General features: G+C 44.1%; 1 protein-coding gene across 9 annotated transcripts in view; it reads left to right on the top strand.

Annotated features, from left to right (window-relative positions):
• Ercc6l2 (ERCC excision repair 6 like 2) overlaps positions 1-4,030 on the top strand; it is a 127,714-nt gene extending 123,684 nt beyond the window's left edge. For 8 of the 9 annotated variants that reach the window (XM_052157653.1, XM_052157651.1, XM_052157652.1 and 5 more), the window contains one exon: positions 2,364-4,030. In XM_052157653.1, coding sequence (XP_052013613.1) covers positions 2,364-3,333 — 970 coding nt within the window. In that variant the 3' untranslated portion in view covers positions 3,334-4,030. The remainder of the gene's footprint in view (positions 1-2,363) is intronic. The other variant, XM_052157660.1, reaches the window with a different exon arrangement.
• The last annotated feature ends 15,918 nt before the right edge of the window (positions 4,031-19,948 follow it).

Below are 19,948 nucleotides of genomic sequence, written 5' to 3'. Positions count from 1 at the left end.
TTACTAAATCTTTGTAAAATAAGTATAAATACTTCCTGGGTCCTAGAAATGGATTTGTGATGGGTAAGTACAGAATAGTAACATTGTCTTACTTCATCTGACATGGCACTGGAACCATTTAAGAACATTCTTGTGTTCCAGCAAGAACACTGGAAGTCCCCAGGATAGAAATTGGGGTAGGGGGGTGGTTTAGTGGTGGAGTGAAATACATTGTTGTAGGTGGATAGGACTGTTGATCAGGTGTGGAACCTATGACAAGACATGAGTGAGCCCTAGAAGCTGCAGCACACCTCTCAGCCACAAAAGAATGTGGGCACTCATCTTAGGCTGCCACTACAACCACAAGACACTGTTACCTGGCCTGGGAAGCAAAGACAAGTGAACAGGACATCACACAAAGTAGTGGTCTTAATGCTCCTACAAATATACATTTTAAAAAACATTGTTTTACCCTAAGGATTTTATATGTAGGAGAATATTCAGCCTTAAAATCAGCCAATGAAGACATGTGATTGCTGACCAGTTCTGTTTTTTCACCTGTTCCTGGTGTGTTCTAGATCCCATGACAATTAGTTCTTGAATGGTTCTTGGCTCATCCTTACCTGACAGATTGAAGTGACAGTAGAGAGAACCTCTCCCTACCCTCTTTGCCTACCAGCAAATTCTTAGGTACCTACTGTGAGTGCCTGTAGAGCTGAATTTTACCCCTTCATATGAGACTCTACACTGATTATATTGCTTTGACTCCCTTAGCAAGACAGAACTTCGTGAAGCAGGGAACTGGGACTGTCTTGCTATTGTGTAGTTTGTACAGTGGTGCTTGGACAAAACATGACTTTGTAAAAACTGGTAGACCTGTTGTATAAAAACAGTGGGGTCTTTAACATGTGCTGCAGCACTGACTTTGATTTTTATCTAAAGACAAATGTACAGACACTGAGCTCTCACAACTTAAAGCCCAAACACAGCATCAACAAAAAAAAATATATATCTTTTTTTTTTTTTTTTTTTTTTTTGTTAGTGGGGATGAGGATAAGACAGGGTCTGGTAATGCCCAGACTGGCCTCAAATATACCATGTAGCTGAGGATGATTGAAAATCAATCCTGCCTTCACATTCAGTGTTGGGATTACACGCGTGTTCTGCCAACCCTGGCTCAAAACTGGGACTTTAAAAATACCATTGTGCGAGTTCTTTCTCTTACCCTAGGAAGACTTAACCTGGGGGATTCCATGTTCTTCCCATGACCTTACATTAATCCTGTAGGTCCTTTTGCTAATACTCAAACATTGAACTTCAGTGTGGCTTAGGGAGTAGGTACAATTCAGACTTCAAATCTTTCCCTGTGAAAAGCAGCAGCCTGTGGCTCAAGGAACCTAAATTTTCTACCTCCACTTTACCAGGGTTCCAGAAGGCCCATTTGTGTGTGTACATATTGAAGTGTTTGTTAGTATCTTATTCAAGGATGGCAGTTCACCTCTTCAAATAACATCTTACTCTTTTTGCTTATTTGCTTTCTTTGCTTTTGAAACAGGGTCACTCTATATAACCCATACTGTCTTAAACTTTCCATCCTCTTGCCTCTTAAGATTTAGGTTTGCAGTTGCACACTACCATGCTTAGAAAGTAGTATCTGGCTTCTAAGATTTGCTGTCTGCACTAAAGGTGATTCAACAGGAACAAAGAACTACACTTACAGAGCTTTCTTTTAAGCTCAACAAAATGTCAACAAATGTTTTACTATACTGTGAAAGAAAGGGAAGGGAAACTTTAATTTTTCTAGAATTTTCCATTTACCAAAGCCATTCTTTAACAATGTTATTCTATGGGACTTGATGGCTATATAGATTCTCAAATACAGATTGTATAAATGATGGTTCTCATGTTAGTCATAAATTGGCTAACTGGAAGAATAGTCTGGTGGACTCTCATAATTCCCAGGAAATATGTAATAGTATAAATCAGAGTTACCTAAAAAGCTGATGATTTAACGAGCTCAAAGACCATTTCTAGTAGCATTGGGGAAGAGGCATATTCTCCTAGGATGAAGTTAAGCTGATGATCCAGAGGGAGGAGGCACATTGCTTTACCTTTGTGTTTCCTGTCACTGCTAATGAGCACATTAAACATTCTTAAATCCATTGCAGTGAGTGCAGGCACATGCACCACAAAGTGTGTGTAGAGGCCAGAGGACAACTTGTGTAGTTGACCCTCTTTCCTCCATTACATAGGCTCCAGGGAGTGAACACAGCTTGTCACTTGTACCTTGTTGAGCCATTTCAGTGGCTTCCTGATGAACTCTTTAAAAATAAAATGTAAATACAATAAAAAATGATCACTGACTTTATCCGTCCTATCTTTAGAAAGCAGTTTGAAGAAATGGCCTCTTACTATAAGCTGCCTGTAAAGGAGTTTGCTGAACAAGTTACTAGGGCCACATCTGCAGAGCGACAGAGGATGCTCAGAGACTTCTACAGCCTTCAGCACCCAGAGGTGAAGGAGTTCTTCGTGGATTCTGCTTCAGAATTGATAAAATCTGTCCACAAGGAAGAAGAGAGGGTGAGGAATAAATCTAAAGAAAAAGAACCTCTTTTAAAAGAAAGGCTCTCAAATGATAATACTTTACCATGTAATGATTCCACCAACAAAATGTCTCAAGTTTACAACCCAAAAATATGTGAAAGAAAATCAGTTGGATTTCAGAATCATGGTTCCCATAGAGAAGACACATTTTCTAGTTCTATAGAGATTAAGAAATCACCTGTCAGCTTTACTCAAGAGATTCACAGTGAGAGAAAGGACCACACACCCAAGGATACCATAACAGTCTTCTGTCCAAACAGCAAGTCTGAAGCCCTGGGAACAGAGCTAGAAAATTCCCCAGGACATCAGTGGGAACTCATAGGAGCATGCAGTTCAAGAAACAGTCCACTTTTCAAGTTGAGAAATGAAAGGGTAGAAAATCCAGTGTCAGGAAACACTCCTGTAGAAGGCTTACTTGGTGACACCTCTATTCTTGCCGACCTCTTTAAAAGCCACAGGGAAGGTCCCACACAGCTGCCAAAGAATGTTCTTTCAGGACCTGTGGCAAAAGCAAAGCAGAAGCCAAAAGATTTCTGGGACATCTTGAATGAGCAGAACGATGACAGTCTCAACAAACTCACTGACTTGGCAGTGATAGAGACACTGTGTACCAAAGCACCCCGCACCACAGCCTCCAGAAGGAAAGATGAGCTGGAAGCCTCCCTTTGGAAAGCAAACGAGAAGTTTTTGTGGAAGACATTTAGCTCAGATGTTGACAATGAAAACATAAGCAATACAGAGAAAGAGTAGGATGTGGACGTCCCATTAAATTAGATATTGATGAGCTGCTAGCCCTGGCTATGTAAGTTCATGTTTGGGGCACGGTGAACATTTGTTTGCAAACTTGTGTATTAAATTATTGCTTTAGTATAATCTTAACAGCCTAGCATGTTATCATGGTTCTACATTGTCTGCCCCAGATTGGGTCTTCAGAACAACTGTAATTGTATCATATTGTAACTTGTCATAATGTAACTATTATTAACTGGGCGTCTTCCCTCCTGTGTGATTCCGTGGTCTTATATGAGTGACTTGCCCATTATGTGAAAGATAACAAAACTGAACCAGACACACAGCCTTCCACCTTTAAACTCCAGAATACCTCAGAGTCAAGTGGCAGCCACTGCACTTTCCTCACTGGCATTGGGATCTTACTGTTTTCCTTCTTCCTTGGAATTATGTTCATTACTATTAAATTATTTTAGATAAAAGTTATAACTAGGACTCAATAATTATAACTCAATATATGGTATTATGTTTAAAATGCTAATTTTTATAACTACCCAGAGGTTGTGTGCTATGATGTTAAAGAAATGGGATTTTTATCTTTGGCCTGGTACTGATGCCTTAACTTTTTAAATTACTGATTTAGTAAATATAAATAAAGATTTATGCCGTAACTTTGTGTTTCTTAAGTAAAAGGAAATGAATAAACATTTGATTTTAATTGAAACCTCTTTCCTCAAATTTAATATATGTGGTTTACACACTCTGAAATATGCTCAATTAGATTTATTTATTTAGTACCCTTTTCTCCCCTTCTCTGGTCTGTGATAGATAGGTACAGCTGTGTAGGTAACAGTGTGTTAAATGACAGCTATATGTAAAGACAAGGGGGTCCTAGCTATAAAATTTTATGTGTATATAGCTCCTGGCATTGAGACTGGCACACTGAAGTGTCAGGCTAGTACCTGCCCACATGCGCTTGCAGGACCAATATAGGAACTATCCATTCAGAAAACCGCCAGATCATTCTCTCTCTCTCTCTCTCTCTCTCTCTCTCTCTCTCTCTCTCTGTGTGTGTGTGTGTGTGTGTGTGTCTCTCTCTCTTTCTCTCTCTCTCTCTCTCTCTCTTTCTCTCTCTCTCTCTCTGCCTCTCTCTCACACACACACACACGAGTATTTTATTACTTTCTTTGTTCCATTACTATAAGAACCTCATGAACCTGTTACCATATTAGAACACAGCATTTGAGGTAACTTGAATCTGTGTTCCAGGGCCATGGTCACTAGCACTTTGCTGCTGGGGCATATGGGAGCTGTGTTTGCATGGGCAGAAATCAGTGCCCCAACCCCCAGTGATACACTCCCACTGATGGAAACAATAAGAAATGGGCTTTTCCAGTCTTTGGAGGCCTCTAACCCCACTCCACTCCCCAAGGAGCAGGCTTTGGATTAGTCAAACTAAGAACTGTTGACAGAATAACCTCTTGGGTATTTGGGGGTACACCCAGGTTTTGGGATATGTCAGAATCAGTCCAGGGATAGGTTTGGCACTCAGTAGGCAGCTGATCATCCGATGCTAGGCAAGGTGCAACTCCTGGGCTTTTCCTTTTCTTCCTGCAACAAGATGGACCAACAAATGAGCTTAGCCTTACCTTGCGGACAAACTGCAGACACTGTGAGCCCCAAATGAGGACTTCTTTGTACTTCCGGTGGCTGGCAACTCCCGGAAAAGGGCCACAAAGCTTATCCCTGCTCTCCCTCCCCCTTGGCAGGACAGAGCATCTGCCCTAAAAAAGAAGAAAAGCTAATGGAATTATGCTCTGGCAGTAGCAACGGAAACTCCTGAGCTCAAGCCAGTGGGGGGGCGCATTATCTGCCACCAGCCAGCAAGCCAGGCGGCTTCCCGCATCCCTCACAGCGTGAAGCCGTGGGTGGTCCAGCATTGGTGGTGCAGGAGCTTGAAGAACCGAAGCCCTAAAGCAGGGGGACTCCGCATGTCAGCGATCCTGTGGGGTCCCTATAGTATTCTGGCAGGAGGGTGTGGTTGGTCGCCTAGTGTGGGTGGTCGGTAGGTCGAGAGTCCAAGCGGATGTATGGACAGTCAATAGGCCGGAGCAGGTGGGGACCCCGGCAGGGCACAGCTTGGCACAGATGACTGGACACACAGATGAGTGGACCTCAGGCTTAGAGGTCCTGGATCCTAGAGGCCCGGAGGCACAGGTTTCCGCTGTCTAAATCACTTTCAACTGATCCCCAAAACGCAGTTTTGGGAAGCTGCCAGGCGAAGGTTCCCCCCTTCCCGCAAGCACCTAGACAGAGCTGCAAAGCAGAGCTAAGAAGGAAGTGGGAAACTGGCAGGGTGGAACTCCTGGCCGGTTCCAGGCACAGTGTTAGCAAGGGCCCTGGGGACTCAGCCAGGCAAGCCTCACAAACACACAGCAGGCCGGCCCAGGAGGAAATCCGACTTAGCACCTTGGCGAACTCCACCTAAGATTCCCGGCCAGCTGCCCCGGGGGCGGAGGGGGGGTGTCCAGAAGCACTCCCCAAGCCAGGGCAGGCTGGCTGGGCCTCCAGTCCTCGGCCACACACCCTCGAGGACAGACCCTGTGGTTGCTTTCCCTGCCCTCCCACCTTCAAGCTTCTCTCAAAGCCAGCGCCTTCTGCCAAGCCTCCATTCCCAACCTGTTATCACGTCCTGGAGAGAACGTCTCTGAAATATTTCCTGAATCCCACTGCCAAGAGCCTGCGTTTCTGTCCCTCCACCTCCCATCTGGATGCCTGCAGACTTCTCCCTGGGTTCTCAGGCTTCGCCTCCTCCTTCTTTAATCCATTTTCCACACTGCATCCCCAAAGCCTGCTGAAACATAGGGACCTCCGCTGTAGTAAACCTCTCATTTCCTCTGTTAGGGAGGCTAAAGGGGATAGGGCTGGGGAAGAACTACATCAGTTCACATTTATTGAGCATTTACTTAGTCATTTGTTTAACATTTCAAGTGCTTTTCATGTTTAATCTGCCCTGGAGCTCTTCTGGGCAGGTGTTACCTGTTTTATTGAGGAAGAAACTTAGGTACAGAAGCCATGTGGCCCTGTATTGGCAATAGCTGCTCCAACTCTGTTTCTCTTCTGCCTGAGAATCTCCCAGCAGCACCACCTTCCTGAGTAGAATTCTGGCCCTGCAGCACAAAGCTGTTCCTGGGAGCAGATGAACACTGTTCTAATTAGTAAGTAGAGCAGGCTGTTAAGTCAGACTAGCACAGGCCCCACATTTGGCTTCTGAACACTGGAAGCTGTCTTAGTCAGGGTTTCTATTCCTGCACAAACATCATGACCAAGAAGCAAGTTGGGAAGGAAAGGGTTTATTGAGCTTACACTTCCACATTGCAGTTCATCACTAAAGAAGTCAGGACTGGAACTTAAGCAGGTCAGGAAGCAGAAGCTGATGCAGAGGCCACGGAGAGATGTTTCTTACTGGCTTGCTTCCCCTGACTTGCTCAGCTTGCTTTCTTATAGAACCCAAGACTACCAAGTCCAGGGATGGCATCACCCACAAGGGGTCCTCCCCCCCTTGACCACTAATTGAGAAAATGCCCCACAGCTGGATTTCATGGAAGCACTTCCCCAACTGAAGCTCCTTTCTCTGTGATAATTTCAGCCTGTGTCAAGTTGACACACAAAACCATCTAGTACAGAAGAAGCCCAGGCCATTACATTATTCTTGACTAGTACTGCCCAGGAGATACCCCAAGACAGACTAAGGCACTCTTCTATATCTGCTTCCAACACAAGCTCTTTAGACCCTTCAACCCCACCCCACCCCACCCCTGTGTTTTTGCATCCCTGCCTGCCAATCGCTGGCCATATCCTTTGCTAAAGAGTCCTGGTCCTATTCTGGGAGGAGTGGGATTCCAGTCTTTAATTTGTGGCTGGGAAATCTGGAATTAACACCGTTTCCAGGCTTTTCCAGCCCTACTCCCACCCATCCACCCTAAAAAAAAAAAAAAAAAAAAAAAAAAAAAATGGTATCACTGGGTCCCTAGACCTATTTTTCCACCTAGGAGTTAACAAAGACTCTATACCTTGCCTGATACTCACTGCTTTCCTGTGGCCTGAAGCAGAGATGCGGGGATAGCAGTGAGTAAGAGACCTTGATTTGGTAGCTAATGTGTGCCTCTGCTTCTGGTCATCTACCTATTGCATGTAATACTTAGTGCTTGAGTTTGTACCTTCTGGGATATGTGCCTATTAGCAACTTTTCAATGAAATTTTTATTCCTTTTCTTATATAAATCCATGATAGGACAAGATTTGGTTCCTTTCAGGGAGTAAGTCATTCCTCACCAGCTTCTGGTAGTTTTTAAATTTATTTACTTATTTTAAGAGGATCTCATGTATCCTAACTGGCTCCAAAGTCACTATGAGAGAATGGTCTGAACTCTTGGTCCTCCTGCCATTAGAGATTACAGGACTGTGTCAGTATTTCTAGCTAATCAGCAGAATCTCCTAGGCATAGGCCTCATGATTATAAGCCTGCTTCCTAGCAACTATATTTTCAGTGTTTTCTGTACTAAACCTCAGATATACACCAAGAAATATGGTGCTGTTTCAGAATGGAGCACTGAGCCCCATCCCATCTCTGGCCCTGTTATCTCTTTCTTCTTGCTTAACTTCTAGTTCCCAACAGGGGATTAGAAAGGTACTGCTGGGAACTAACTATAACAACTCAAGGCTGCCTTGGATCTAGGCAATATGTGGAGGAGAGGCAAACTAGTAGTTTTGATGGGAAAAGAGAACTCAACTTTGAAAGTTGCAAGGTTGTGGATACCTGGTTACAGTTCTGTCCAGGGAAAGAGCCTACAGAGCTGTGTGCCTGGGAAAGAGAGTTGCTAACAGGTCTGTGGTCTAATAGGTCTATGGATTTTCCTGTCCATTGATATGTTGTATCAGCATATGCCTGTGGCAAATAGTTTGAATTTCAGGACCACTTAGTAGCTTCACCTTAGTCGCTTGGCTGAGCTCAGGATGCCTCATAGTCTGTCTGTGTCTGGAGCTGATGTCTTCATCATCAAGTCAGCAACTACTCCTCCTCCTCATGTCCTTAACTCCTGACCCAGTTAGTGACAGCAAAAGCTGCTGGTATATTCATTTTTCTCCCCAAAGACTCTTCTCAGGAAACTAGTCAGTCCTTGGGCTTTCTCTGCTTAAGTATCTTTTTTTTTTTTTTAAGATTTGTTTATTTATTAAATGTAAGTACACTGTAGCTGTCTTCAGACACTCCAGAAGAGGGCATCAGATCTCATTACAGATGGCTGTGAGCCACCATGTGGTTGCTGGGATTTGAACTCAGGACCTTTGGAAGAGCAGTTGGTGCTCTTAACCGCTGAGCCATCTCTCCAGCCCTGCTTAAGTATCTTTTAATCTGATCCTTGCCTGTTCAAAATTCTACCACTATCACTGTCCACTGCAGATCTTCTCTTAGTTAGGCTTCCCAGAGAAATATATTCTTTTGGGTTTTTTTTTTTTCTTTATAAATTTTTATCTGGGCTGGAGAGATGGCTCAGCGGTTAAGAGCACTGACTGCTCTTCCAGAGGTTCTGAGTTCAATTCTCAGCAACCACATGGTGGCTTACAACCATCTGTAATGGGATCTGATGTCCTCTTCTGGTGTGTCTGAGAACAGCTACAGTGTACTCATATACATTAAATGAATAAATAAATCTTTTAAAAATTTTATCTATTCTTTGGTGAATATATGAATACAATATATTTAGAGCACAACTTCCACCCTACCCCTAACTCTTCCTGTAGCTTCTTCTTCCTCATTCCAACAGAAATCTATTATTTCTAAAATTTGTTGCAAACATCACTAGTCACTGGTGTTCCGGCTTAAAGTGGGGCTTGATAAAGTGGAGAGCATCAGGCCTGAGGTCTGCAGCTCTCTCAAGCAGTATTGCCCCATTTCCAAAGGATGACTTAATTCCTCTATGCTAAAACATTTGAAGTCCTCTTTTGTAGCTACGTGGTTTAGATAGGGTCTGTGAACTATACATGGATTGGACTCTAACCCTGTGTAGCTGAAGATGACCTTGAACTGATACCACACCTAATTTATAATTACTGAACATGGAACCCAGGTCTTCATGCAAGCTATGCAAGTACCTTATCAACTGACCTAGACTCTTAGTTGCCCTGCTGTTCAGTTAGTTGATCACCAGAACTAACTTTGATATCAACAGGTAGCAGGGCTAGCTGGGCACTGGAGGCTCTTGTTCCTGGAGCAGAGATGGACAGAGACACAAAGCAAACAAAGCAAGAGACTTTAGGAAAAGATATATTCCAAGGCCAGAGCAGGCCAGAAAGTGAGTTTAGCAGCTCAGGGGCTTTTATATCACACAGATCAACCATATCAGCTCATCTGCACCACATGGGCTTCTCGGTGCACAGTATCTGTAGCATATAGTTATACATAGAGACGTCATGCAGTGCATGTCTGACTGGCATCTTAAATGTCCAGCTTGGGTATGTGTGCTTTAATTTTGGTGGCAGAGGCTAAGAGAATGCAGAGGCTTCTGGTCTTCATCTCTGACAACTTTTTCCTCTTTGCAGTTACTGTGGAGTAAGCCTTCTGATCTCAGCCTTATCTCCTTCTGTCTAACCTTTAAAGATTTATTTGTAAATGTATGAGTGCTTAATGGCACCTCTGTGTGTGCCTCTTGTGTACACCTCGTCCTTGCAGAGACTAGGAGATGGTATCTGATCCCCTTGAGGTAGAGTTACAGATGATTGTGAACTGCCATGTGTGTGCTGGGCATGGAACCCAGGTCATCTTGTAAAAGCAGCCAGTTCTCTAGACTGTTGAGCCATCTTTCCAGCCCCACTCTGCCTAACTTTTCTTTGTACCCATTGCTCCTGTTCTTCCCTTATAACCACCATTCTCTCAAATTGAGAACAGCTTTTCAGCTTGTACCTCAAAGAGGGAGCACACAGGCACAGTGTTTGTTCTTCTATACCTGACTTATCTCACTTAGCATAGCTCCGCTGGGCTAATCCGCATTGTCACAGTGTGTTTGAGGTGAGTGAGAGACAAATACTGATTGCCCAGATTTGATGGCTACAGAGCATCCCTTTTGTCCGTTCATCTGCACAATTACAAGTCAGTTTTTAAACCAAGTGCAGCCCATCTCACCTGACCCATACTGTCCCTTGCAGAAAATGTCTCAGGACAAATTTTGCCAGTTGAGATTTTATTAGGATGATTTTATTCTTCAGTAAATATACATTTTTCCTGTGGTGAGGTTTTGTTTGCATCGATATTTCTATCAGTAAAATTTAGGAAAAATAACATTTCAAAAATATTACTATAGTTGTAAAGTTGTCAGAGGACAACTTTTATGAGTCACTCTGAGAGGTGGCAGTCCTGTGGTTAAGAGTCTAGCGGGAAGGCCTGTTTTGGTGGTAAAACACTTTTAATCCCAGTACTTGGGAGGCAGAAGTAGACAAATCTCTTTGAGTTCAAGGCCAGCCTAGTCTACATAGCAAGTTCTAGGTAGCCAAGACCCTGTCAGAAGAAAGAAAAAGAAGAGGAGGAGGAGAAAGAAGGAGGAGGAAGAGGAGGAGGAGGAAGAGGAGGAAGAGGAGGAGGAGGAGAAGAAGAGGAGGAGGAGGAAGAGGAGGAGGAAGAAGAGGAAGTGGAAGAGGAAGATGTGGAGGAGGAGGAAGAGGAGGGGGAGGGGAGGAAGAGGGGGAGGAGGAGGAAGAGAAGAAGAGAAGAAGAAGGAGGAGGAGGAGGAAAAGAAGGAGAAGAGGAAGAGGAGGAGGAGGAGGAAGAGGAAAAAGAAGAAGAGAAGGAGGAGGAGGAGGAAGGGGGAGGAGCAAGGAGGAGGGAGGAGGAGGGAGGAAACTAGTGAAGAAGACGGGCTTCAGCAGAGGGACCACATGAGAACACAGCACAGCCAAGGGATTCAGACACAATACTCTGCAGTAACAGCCACCAAGGAGTAGTCACTCAAAGCAATTGGAAGTAAGTAACCACAGGTCTCCCTGGTCCTGGAACCTGACACAGAACACAGCCCTCGAGGCAGTCTATGCTGGTTTGTTGAGGCTGCTTCGGGAGTTCCAGAAACAAATGAGCATCAGAAGTTACCTGTACTATTGGCTGCTCCCAGGAAAGCGGAAACAACTGTGTGGAACAAGTTCCTTCCTGCCACCTGCTCAGCCAACAGCTCCCAGGGCCAGTTGGCAAAGCCTCTGCCCAAGAGCAAATCTGGGTTGGGTGCCCATTGCACAGTACAGAGCACAAGGTGAAGCCTCCTCAACTGGCATAGGAGAGATAGAGGAGAAAGGAGAGTGTGGCAAGAGAATGTGTTGTGGAAGGGCCAGCCTGTAGGCTAGCCAGGCCGGCCAGCGGCTCTGCACAGAAGTACACACACCACCAGCAGCAAGTCAGTAGCTGCTGTTCAGCCTCAACTACCTCCTTGACACCTGCAGCTGTGCTCTCATTGCTGTTAGCACACAGCATACATCATACACCAGGTGCACACATGCTATTTGCCTTTCGCCATACCTGTCATATGTACCACACACCAGGTATACATAGCATACACCAACTACACACATCAATAACAATAGGTACATACTCCACATACAAGGTACACACATCAAATATCAAGTATAAACACCAGGTAGCCATAGCACACACCAGGTATGCACACCAAGTATATATATATATACTTATACTTATCAGCTAAACATACCATATACCAAGTACATATACCATATACTAGGTACACATACCCACCACACACCAAGTACATATACCACATATCAGGTACACACACCATACACCAGATACACATGCCAAAGGACATACACCATACACCGATACATGCCATATGCTAAGTACATATACTATACACTAGGTGGACACATACTACACACCTTTAACCATGCCATATATACTCGACAGCTGCCACACACAACTTTTACACGTGTAGGGCACCTAGGAAGCCTTGAGTGAATGAATGTATGTTGTTGACTTGGTACAGCCATACCAAGGACCTGATGTAAGAGACTAATGGGAATAGCAAAGCCATTGAGGTCAGGCTTGCAATAGGCAAAGCCTTCCTTTGCTGAGTGTTAAAGAAAACCTAACAACTGTAGGTTTCCCTTCTGGGATGACCACAGCCTGATACTGATGGCCTACAGAGACCCCCAACCTAGGCTGGCTGACTTTTCCTCCGGTGCTTGGATTATTGTGGTAGTTGGTGCAGCTCCATCAGAGCACACAGGGCCCACCCAATCCTAGCTTTTCTGTACCTGTGTCTGTCCTTTTTCTACTCCCTTGCCACCTGTGATTACTCTAGGACATCAACTTGACTACTACTAAGATTAACTAAAACCCAAACGACCAGGTACACCTGTGAGAATTTAAATCATTCAGAGTGAGAAGACCAATTTTTAATTCTGATCCTTGAAGTGGGAAGACCCCATCTTTAATCTGGACTGCAGCTTCTGCTGGCAAACAAAAAAAATCACTAAAATAGATAAAGGGCATGCTTCATATTCAGGAAGAATGTGTTTCTGCGTACAACAACATGAACATCACTGTTGCCTGCTGAGGTTTAGATAGCAGTTGTCTGCTTGTTTGGGCTTTTGGTGGTTTATTTGTTTGTTTATGTTGTGGACATATAATGTGGTAATTTGTCTGAGCTATTACAGAGCAGGCCAGAGACACTTTTATGGATTCTGGGGATGAAGTGTGCTATAATTCTTTCATTAAAATAGCGGACACTATAGCCAAAGCTTTAAAAATAAAGAGAATACAGAAATCCAGGACAAAGGTAGATGAAACTTCTCTGTCTCAGCGACATCTCATTTCATCAAATGAAAATGAGTCCACTCTGCTTCAATGCTGCTTTGTTCTGATATTTGACACTCAGATTTAAACAAACAAACAACAAACAAACAAACAACAAATGACTGCCTTGGACGTGAGATGTTGGAGACCATCGACCCCTTGTTCTGGGTTTGTGTTTCCTGAGTTTGTTCAGTTTGTGAACACCATGAAGTTTTCTGCCTAAATGTTTTTGTAGTAAAGAGTCTGGAGAGGTCATCAGAAATAATTATCCCCATTGTAGAGACCATCCGAAAAGCTACTCAAAGGAAGAGTCCGATTTTAAGATCAACAGAAACGGGACACATCCTGACCCCCACCCCAACCCACCCCCATCCCAACCCTCATCCCTACCCTAACCCCCACATCACCCTGACCCCCAGCCTCTGCCCTAACACCCACCCCCACCCTGACCCTCGGCCCTATACTGACCCTCATGCCTACTCTGATCCCCATCCTTACCCTGACCCCACCCCACCCAACCCCACTCTGACCTTCACCCCCCCAACCTCTACCCCAAATCCCACCTACATCCTAACCCTCAACCCTGCCCCTGCCCCTGCCCCTGCCCCTGCCCCTGCCCTCTAGTTCTTTAGCTCACTTCAAATAGTACTTGTCTCTACTTTGGAAACACTTGCACCACCATTTCTGCCCCTCAGAGAGAATTCACCATCAACTATGTTTGTTGCACAGATTTTATAATGCTTTGAGTTGGAGACCTTGTAGGAACTGCCCCCTTCAATGTTAGCCAGTTCCTACAGACAGACAGCAAGTTGTGCAAGAGTGCCTTAACAGGCTAACCAGTCTAGAGCACAGCACTGTGTGGTGCTCACACTTCCCCTCCCCTAACCAGCAGGTTCTGAAAAACTAGAGACCATGGTGCAGCCCAGAGCTCTCCACATCATTAACTACTCAATTGGAAGCCTGCTGAGCTATGGTATCTATTCCTTCCCATGAAATTATAGTTATGATATTTTAAAAATCTAATTTGTGTATATGTTACACACATGCATGTGTGGTATGTGTGAGTGGTGTGTGTGTGTGTGTGTAGTGCTGGGTTTGAACCCAGGGCTTTAGACATGCTGAACAGGGGTCTACCACTGAGCTATATTTTCAGTCTTGGTTTTTTTGAGTCAAGGACTCACTGTGTTAACTCAGGCTGGTCTAAAGTTACTGAATAGTTTATGATGGACTCAAATTCTTGATCCTTTTGCCTCTACCTCTCAAATGCTGCTATCACACGCATGCACCGCCATGCCTAGTGAATTCTATCTTCTTTTTTGTTACTTTTAATATTTGCTTACATATTTATCTGTTTAATTGTTTATTTATTGTGGGGTTACGCATGTGGCACAGCATACGTAAGCAATCAGAAGACAACCTTGGGTGTCATTCCTCAGGTACCTACCACCTTTGGGGTTAAGACAGGATTTCTCACTAGCCTCAATATTTGCTAACTATGCTAGGCAAGCTAACTGTCTAGTGAGCTTCCAGGGATCTGTCTGTCTTTGCCTTCCACTGCCCATTGCTGGGATTACAAGTGTACATTTACCAGCTGTACATTTGGTGTACCAGATGTACATGAGGAAATGATGTAAGCTTCCTGAGTATTGGGATTGCAGGCCTGCACCACCATGCATGGTAACTGTGGTGTTAACCAACAGAGCCACGGCTTCAGGCTACGTAAACATTCTATCAATCGAGCTACAGCCCCAGCCCTAGGCAAGGTTTTAAGTACCAGAGACAGAACAGTGATCACAAGGCCCTGAGCTCACAGAGTTGACAGAGACCATTAACAAGCAAAAGGGCATGTCCAGATAGAATTACCTAGTCTGAGTGCCCCAGACTGAGGCAGGAAGGATTGCTGTTCACACACCAAGGCACCCAGAGGTGAGCGCCTGGTGGCTTCGAGAGACAGCAGAATGTTTTATCTGCTGTTGATACTCAGCCAGGATAAATGCTGTCTCTTTCCCAATAAGCAAATGAGGGCTTGAATCCAGGAGAAAATAATTTCCCAGCATCAACATCAGCCTTCCCCAATCAAGTGGATTTCCAAATGCTATAAAGCTGAGACGCCCAAGCTCAAGGATCCAAGAGATGGGCAGGCCTCATGCCAGACCCCAAGCCTGGCCCAGCTTGCTTGAGTGGTTACAATTTGTTTGTAAATAAAAAGTCACTGTGAAGATCTCTGGACCCTTTTTTTCCCCATATTCCCTGGAGACCTACTGCCTACCACCATTTCAGAGTGGTACCAGCCAGACAAGATGTGGGAGCCCTTCTGTGGGGGCTCACACTAGAAAAGGAAGGCTGACCACCTTGAGTCAAGTCTCAAGTCTCTCTCTGTCTCTCTCTCTGTCTCTCTCTGTTATCTCTCCATCTCTGTCTCTCTGTTTCTCTTCTGTCATCTCTCTTTCCCCATTTTTTCTTCTCCCCCCTTTCTTTTTCTCTACAGGGTCTCATGTATCCTAGGCTGCCCTAGAACTCACTATGACTCCCCTCGCTATGACCTTGAACTTCCTGAGTGCTGGGATTTACAGACCTGTATCACCATGCCAGGTGCTGGAGATAAAACCAGGATTTTGTCCATGTTAGGCAAGCACACAACCAACTGAGCTACACCCCTGGCATTCTCTCCCTCATAAAATTAAGTCTTACTATTTTGGGTAACTGTTGGAATACATACATTATGAGTAGAAAAGTTGACATCACAGGCTCCCGACCTGCCAGTGACTGTGAACTTGCATGGTCGGGCGCGTGCAAACACACACACACACACACACACAGAAAAAGAGAGAGAGAGGTGGCCAGCAGTCTACATAGCTAGCTTTCCTTGCCAAGGAAAGACCAGGACCCCCAGATCTGCAAATCATTTGGGGGCAGTGGGAGTTGAGGGCTTTCAGGGCTTGAGTGACTATAACAAAAGCTGCTGCTTGTGCCTCAGCCCTGGCCCCTGTCTGCAACATCCTCTCTCCTTATAGCTTTGGTGCCGGTGGCAGCCCCTCTTCAGACATCCCCTGTGAACTCTGGGAAGACCTGGCTGTGTCAAGGCTTCTTTATCTTTGCCTGGAATTCTAGGAGTTTATCTCCCACCATTGATCTCCCTGGTAGGTTTGTCTGTGTATTTATACAAACACAGCTCATCGGCTTTGATGGTTGTCCTCTGGGAGTCTTTGTCTGTCACTCATGCCATATTCCAGAGCTAGCCAAGCACCAAAGGACTGGTCCTTGCAGCAATTTAAAACCAGCAGGCATCCCCTCAGAAGTTTGTGACTGGCAGAGCCAGAGGGAGCCTTTGTGTGGCTATAACACCATTCTGCTCATCTCTAACATGCTATTGTCTTCCTGTAACTCTGGGTCCCTCCAACTCTACCATTCAGTTAACAGGAATCCTCTTAAAAAACTAAATTGGAAGCCATAAGGTATATAAAAAGAACCTGTATGGTAAAAAGAGAAGGGATAGATAGATAGATAGATAGATAGATAGATAGATAGATAGATAGATAGAGATAGATAGATAATGGTGATAGGTATACATAGATATTGATGATAGATATAAATAGATATTTAAGATAACTGATAGATATTGAGAGATAGATATTCATAGATATTGAAGATAGATATTAGTGATGAAAAAGAAGGATATTGGTGTTAGATGATAGATATAGATGATAGATATACATAGAAAGATAGAAATGGGTAATAGATATAAAAACTTTAAAAGAAATTTTAAAGGAAGGAAAGAAGGAAAGGAAAGGGAACTAAGGAGGCCACAACAGAATTCAAGTGGCTTGTGTGAAGTCTGAAGTGGAAGGCGGGTTAAAATGGAGACTCTTTGTGGTAGTGGTAAGAGATGAATGAACCAGGTGCTGGTTACAGAGTCACAGGAGGTGATGAGCTTAGCTGAGTGTTTTGTCCTAAAAAGTCCAGTTACCTCTTTGGTGTATACCAGTTACTTGTACCTGGAACTGAAGCATTCCTGGGGGAAGGCTGGTTATGACTCACAAAGAAATCAACTTGAGTGCCAGGAAGGTCCTGAACAGTGGCCCCTCCCCAAGCTTATATAAACAATGAGAACTTTCAGAAGGACTTTCAGACAAGTCTAGCTGCCTGTATAGTCATGCTAAGAGCTTCCTTCACAAAGCCCACATCAGCTTTCATAAACTGACACTCAGGCTGCGGTGGGCTTTTCAGTGACACAGCTGGCTTCGAGTCATTGATGGTCCTGTGAGTAACTCTAATTAAGAATAGCACCCTGGAGGGCTGGGGCAGAGTACTGCATATGCTTTGAATCAGTATCCAATATATGGTACTGCTTCTTCTATATCCTGCATCCACAGATCCAGAAGTTAAGGGATGGAAATGGGAACGGTTCTCACTACTGTCCCTAGAATCCCACTAGGGAAATTTCTTGCTTTCTGTTCCCATGACTTTAAGTTCAGCTTGCCTAGAAATTCTTGCTGCCAGAGATGGGAGCATTCCTGTCTCGAGAGAACAAACATTCCTATGAACTGGAAGTTTAGATTGAGACCAGGGGGCATTGGATGGATTCTCCACAGGGGATGTAAAGAAGATTATATCTGGAGGACAAGAGATCCTTCAGGGTGTCTCTTGATGTTACCATGTCATGTGATTAAAGTCAAAGGTAAACTACAACAACCCAACCCACACAAAGTGACAATGGGCACAAATCCTTCAGGAAGGAAGGTATGGGTCACTCCTCCAGGAAAAAAATAAAACCAAGACCTGCTGAGGTTCTTGCTGAAGGTAGAGGAAATACAGAACATATAGCAGAAGAAGGTAGTTTTTAAATACAAAGGCCACATGACCAGTTGCAGAAATGAGGCTTATAATCAGCATGAGTGCCTCTGTTGTTTTTTGCTAAGAGAGTGTTTATGAGTATATAGACATACATTGAAAACAGTGTTTTCCTTAATTCTTCATCATATAATGGAACATTGTTTCTTCATCATATAATGTAACATTGATCAGGATAATATCAATAACTAATATCACATTCAAGTTATGGGGCACTGAAAGACTGAGCATTCCTCAAGGGGGATTGCCACCGATTCTGAAATACATAATGCATTTTCAGTTGTTTGTGGGATAGTTATATCATATTAGGCAAAATTATGATCTAGCCATTGTCATTTGGAAACTAAGAAAAACATAGGGAGACATGATTGTGTATCCAGTTGACAGGTGAGGACTCATGATGGCTAATGCTGGTTGTCGTCTGGAGTCAACTAAAACTTAAGCTGCTAGACACCCCTGTGAGGGATTTTATTCTCTTCTCTTCCGTTTTTCTCATTAATCTATTTACTTATTCACTTTATATCTGATCACAGTGAGGGATTTTCTTAATCAGATTATTTTGAAGCAGGAAGACCCAACCTAAATCTAAGCTAAACTTTCTGATGACTGTCAATATAAAAGGGTTGTGGGAGAAGGAATCTTTGGTTTTTCACTGCCTCCCTCACTCTGACTATTAAGTCAATCTATCCTGGTGCTGAGGCATTCCTTCAGTGGTATTAGAACCTACTTCTTTGGGATTTCAAGATATACTGAAAACCTAAGCTCTCCAGGGACCCCACACCAGACTGTGAGTGCCAGTGGGGAGATATCCAGGTTCATAGACAAAGCAACTACTGGATTCTTGACTTTCCCAGTGTGAGACAGCTTTTATGGGACTACTCATACTGAATGCTGTAAAGCGGTCTAACAACCACTTTTAAAACATCATACGTATTCATGCCATCACTTCTGCTCCTTTAGAGTATCCCACTAATGAAAACACCCTTGCCAGCTTCTACCATTCCTGTCACAACCTGTGACGGGCTGAAGCATGGGACCTGTCAGTAGCATTTGCTCTCTCTTTTAAGGCAGGGTCACAATCGCAATCATCTTCCTATCCTATTCCCCACCACCACCACCACACTATTTATTTCTCAGGTACCTCCTGGCTCTGACTTCAGCCAAGCAAGCTATTCTCATCAGCCAGACCTTCTCTCTCCGTTCTTCCCTTTCCCGGCATTGCTCTATTCTCCAGGCATGCCGCCTATGCTGAAGGCTCCACCACCGTGTGTCATCTGGAGTCACAACTCTCTTGACCTAGCTAGTCAGATAAACTTAGTCTTCATTTAGATGAGTCTATCTCAGGAGGATAAACTCAATTCTCATAGGACCCTGGACTCCAAGTCCAGCCATGTCTGAAGCAGGATGGGGCAGAGCTCAAGACCTTGAGCCAAGCAGTAGCCCCTGCTGGAGAACAGGGCGCCCACCCTGAAGCCCTAGGATCATTTCTGCTTCATAAAACTCACTAAGGTTCCATCTGATCACAGGATTTTGAAAAGACAATAGTGACTCTCTTGTCACCCTTGTTCCCTTTTGTAACACACACACACATACACACACACACCAAGAAGAACAAGCACCTCTTCAAAGCATGAGACCCTCTAAACTGGGTCTGTTGTGCCCTGGGACCTCAGCTTCAGCCCTCTGCCCGAAGTTGTTTAATGTTGAGACACGTCAACTTGAAGCTGGATAATAAATGAATTCCAGCTTGAGTCTTGGCAGGATTTGTTTTGCTTGAGGGAAGTTGTTTATGCTAACAGGTCCCCCCTCTGCATAGTTAGATTTATATTAAACAGAGTCTTGTCCATCATCTGGATACTGCTGTAAACAAGATAATCTTTGTCTACCAGGAATGGGTCTGATGCCAATAACTTTAAATAAACACAAGCACCAGTTT

The sequence above is a fragment of the Apodemus sylvaticus genome, chromosome 14 (assembly GCF_947179515.1).
Source record: "Apodemus sylvaticus chromosome 14, mApoSyl1.1, whole genome shotgun sequence".
NCBI lineage: Eukaryota > Metazoa > Chordata > Mammalia > Rodentia > Muridae > Apodemus > Apodemus sylvaticus.
The sequence above is the reverse complement of the archived record's forward strand: the minus strand, read 5'-3'. Positions and strand labels throughout refer to the sequence as shown.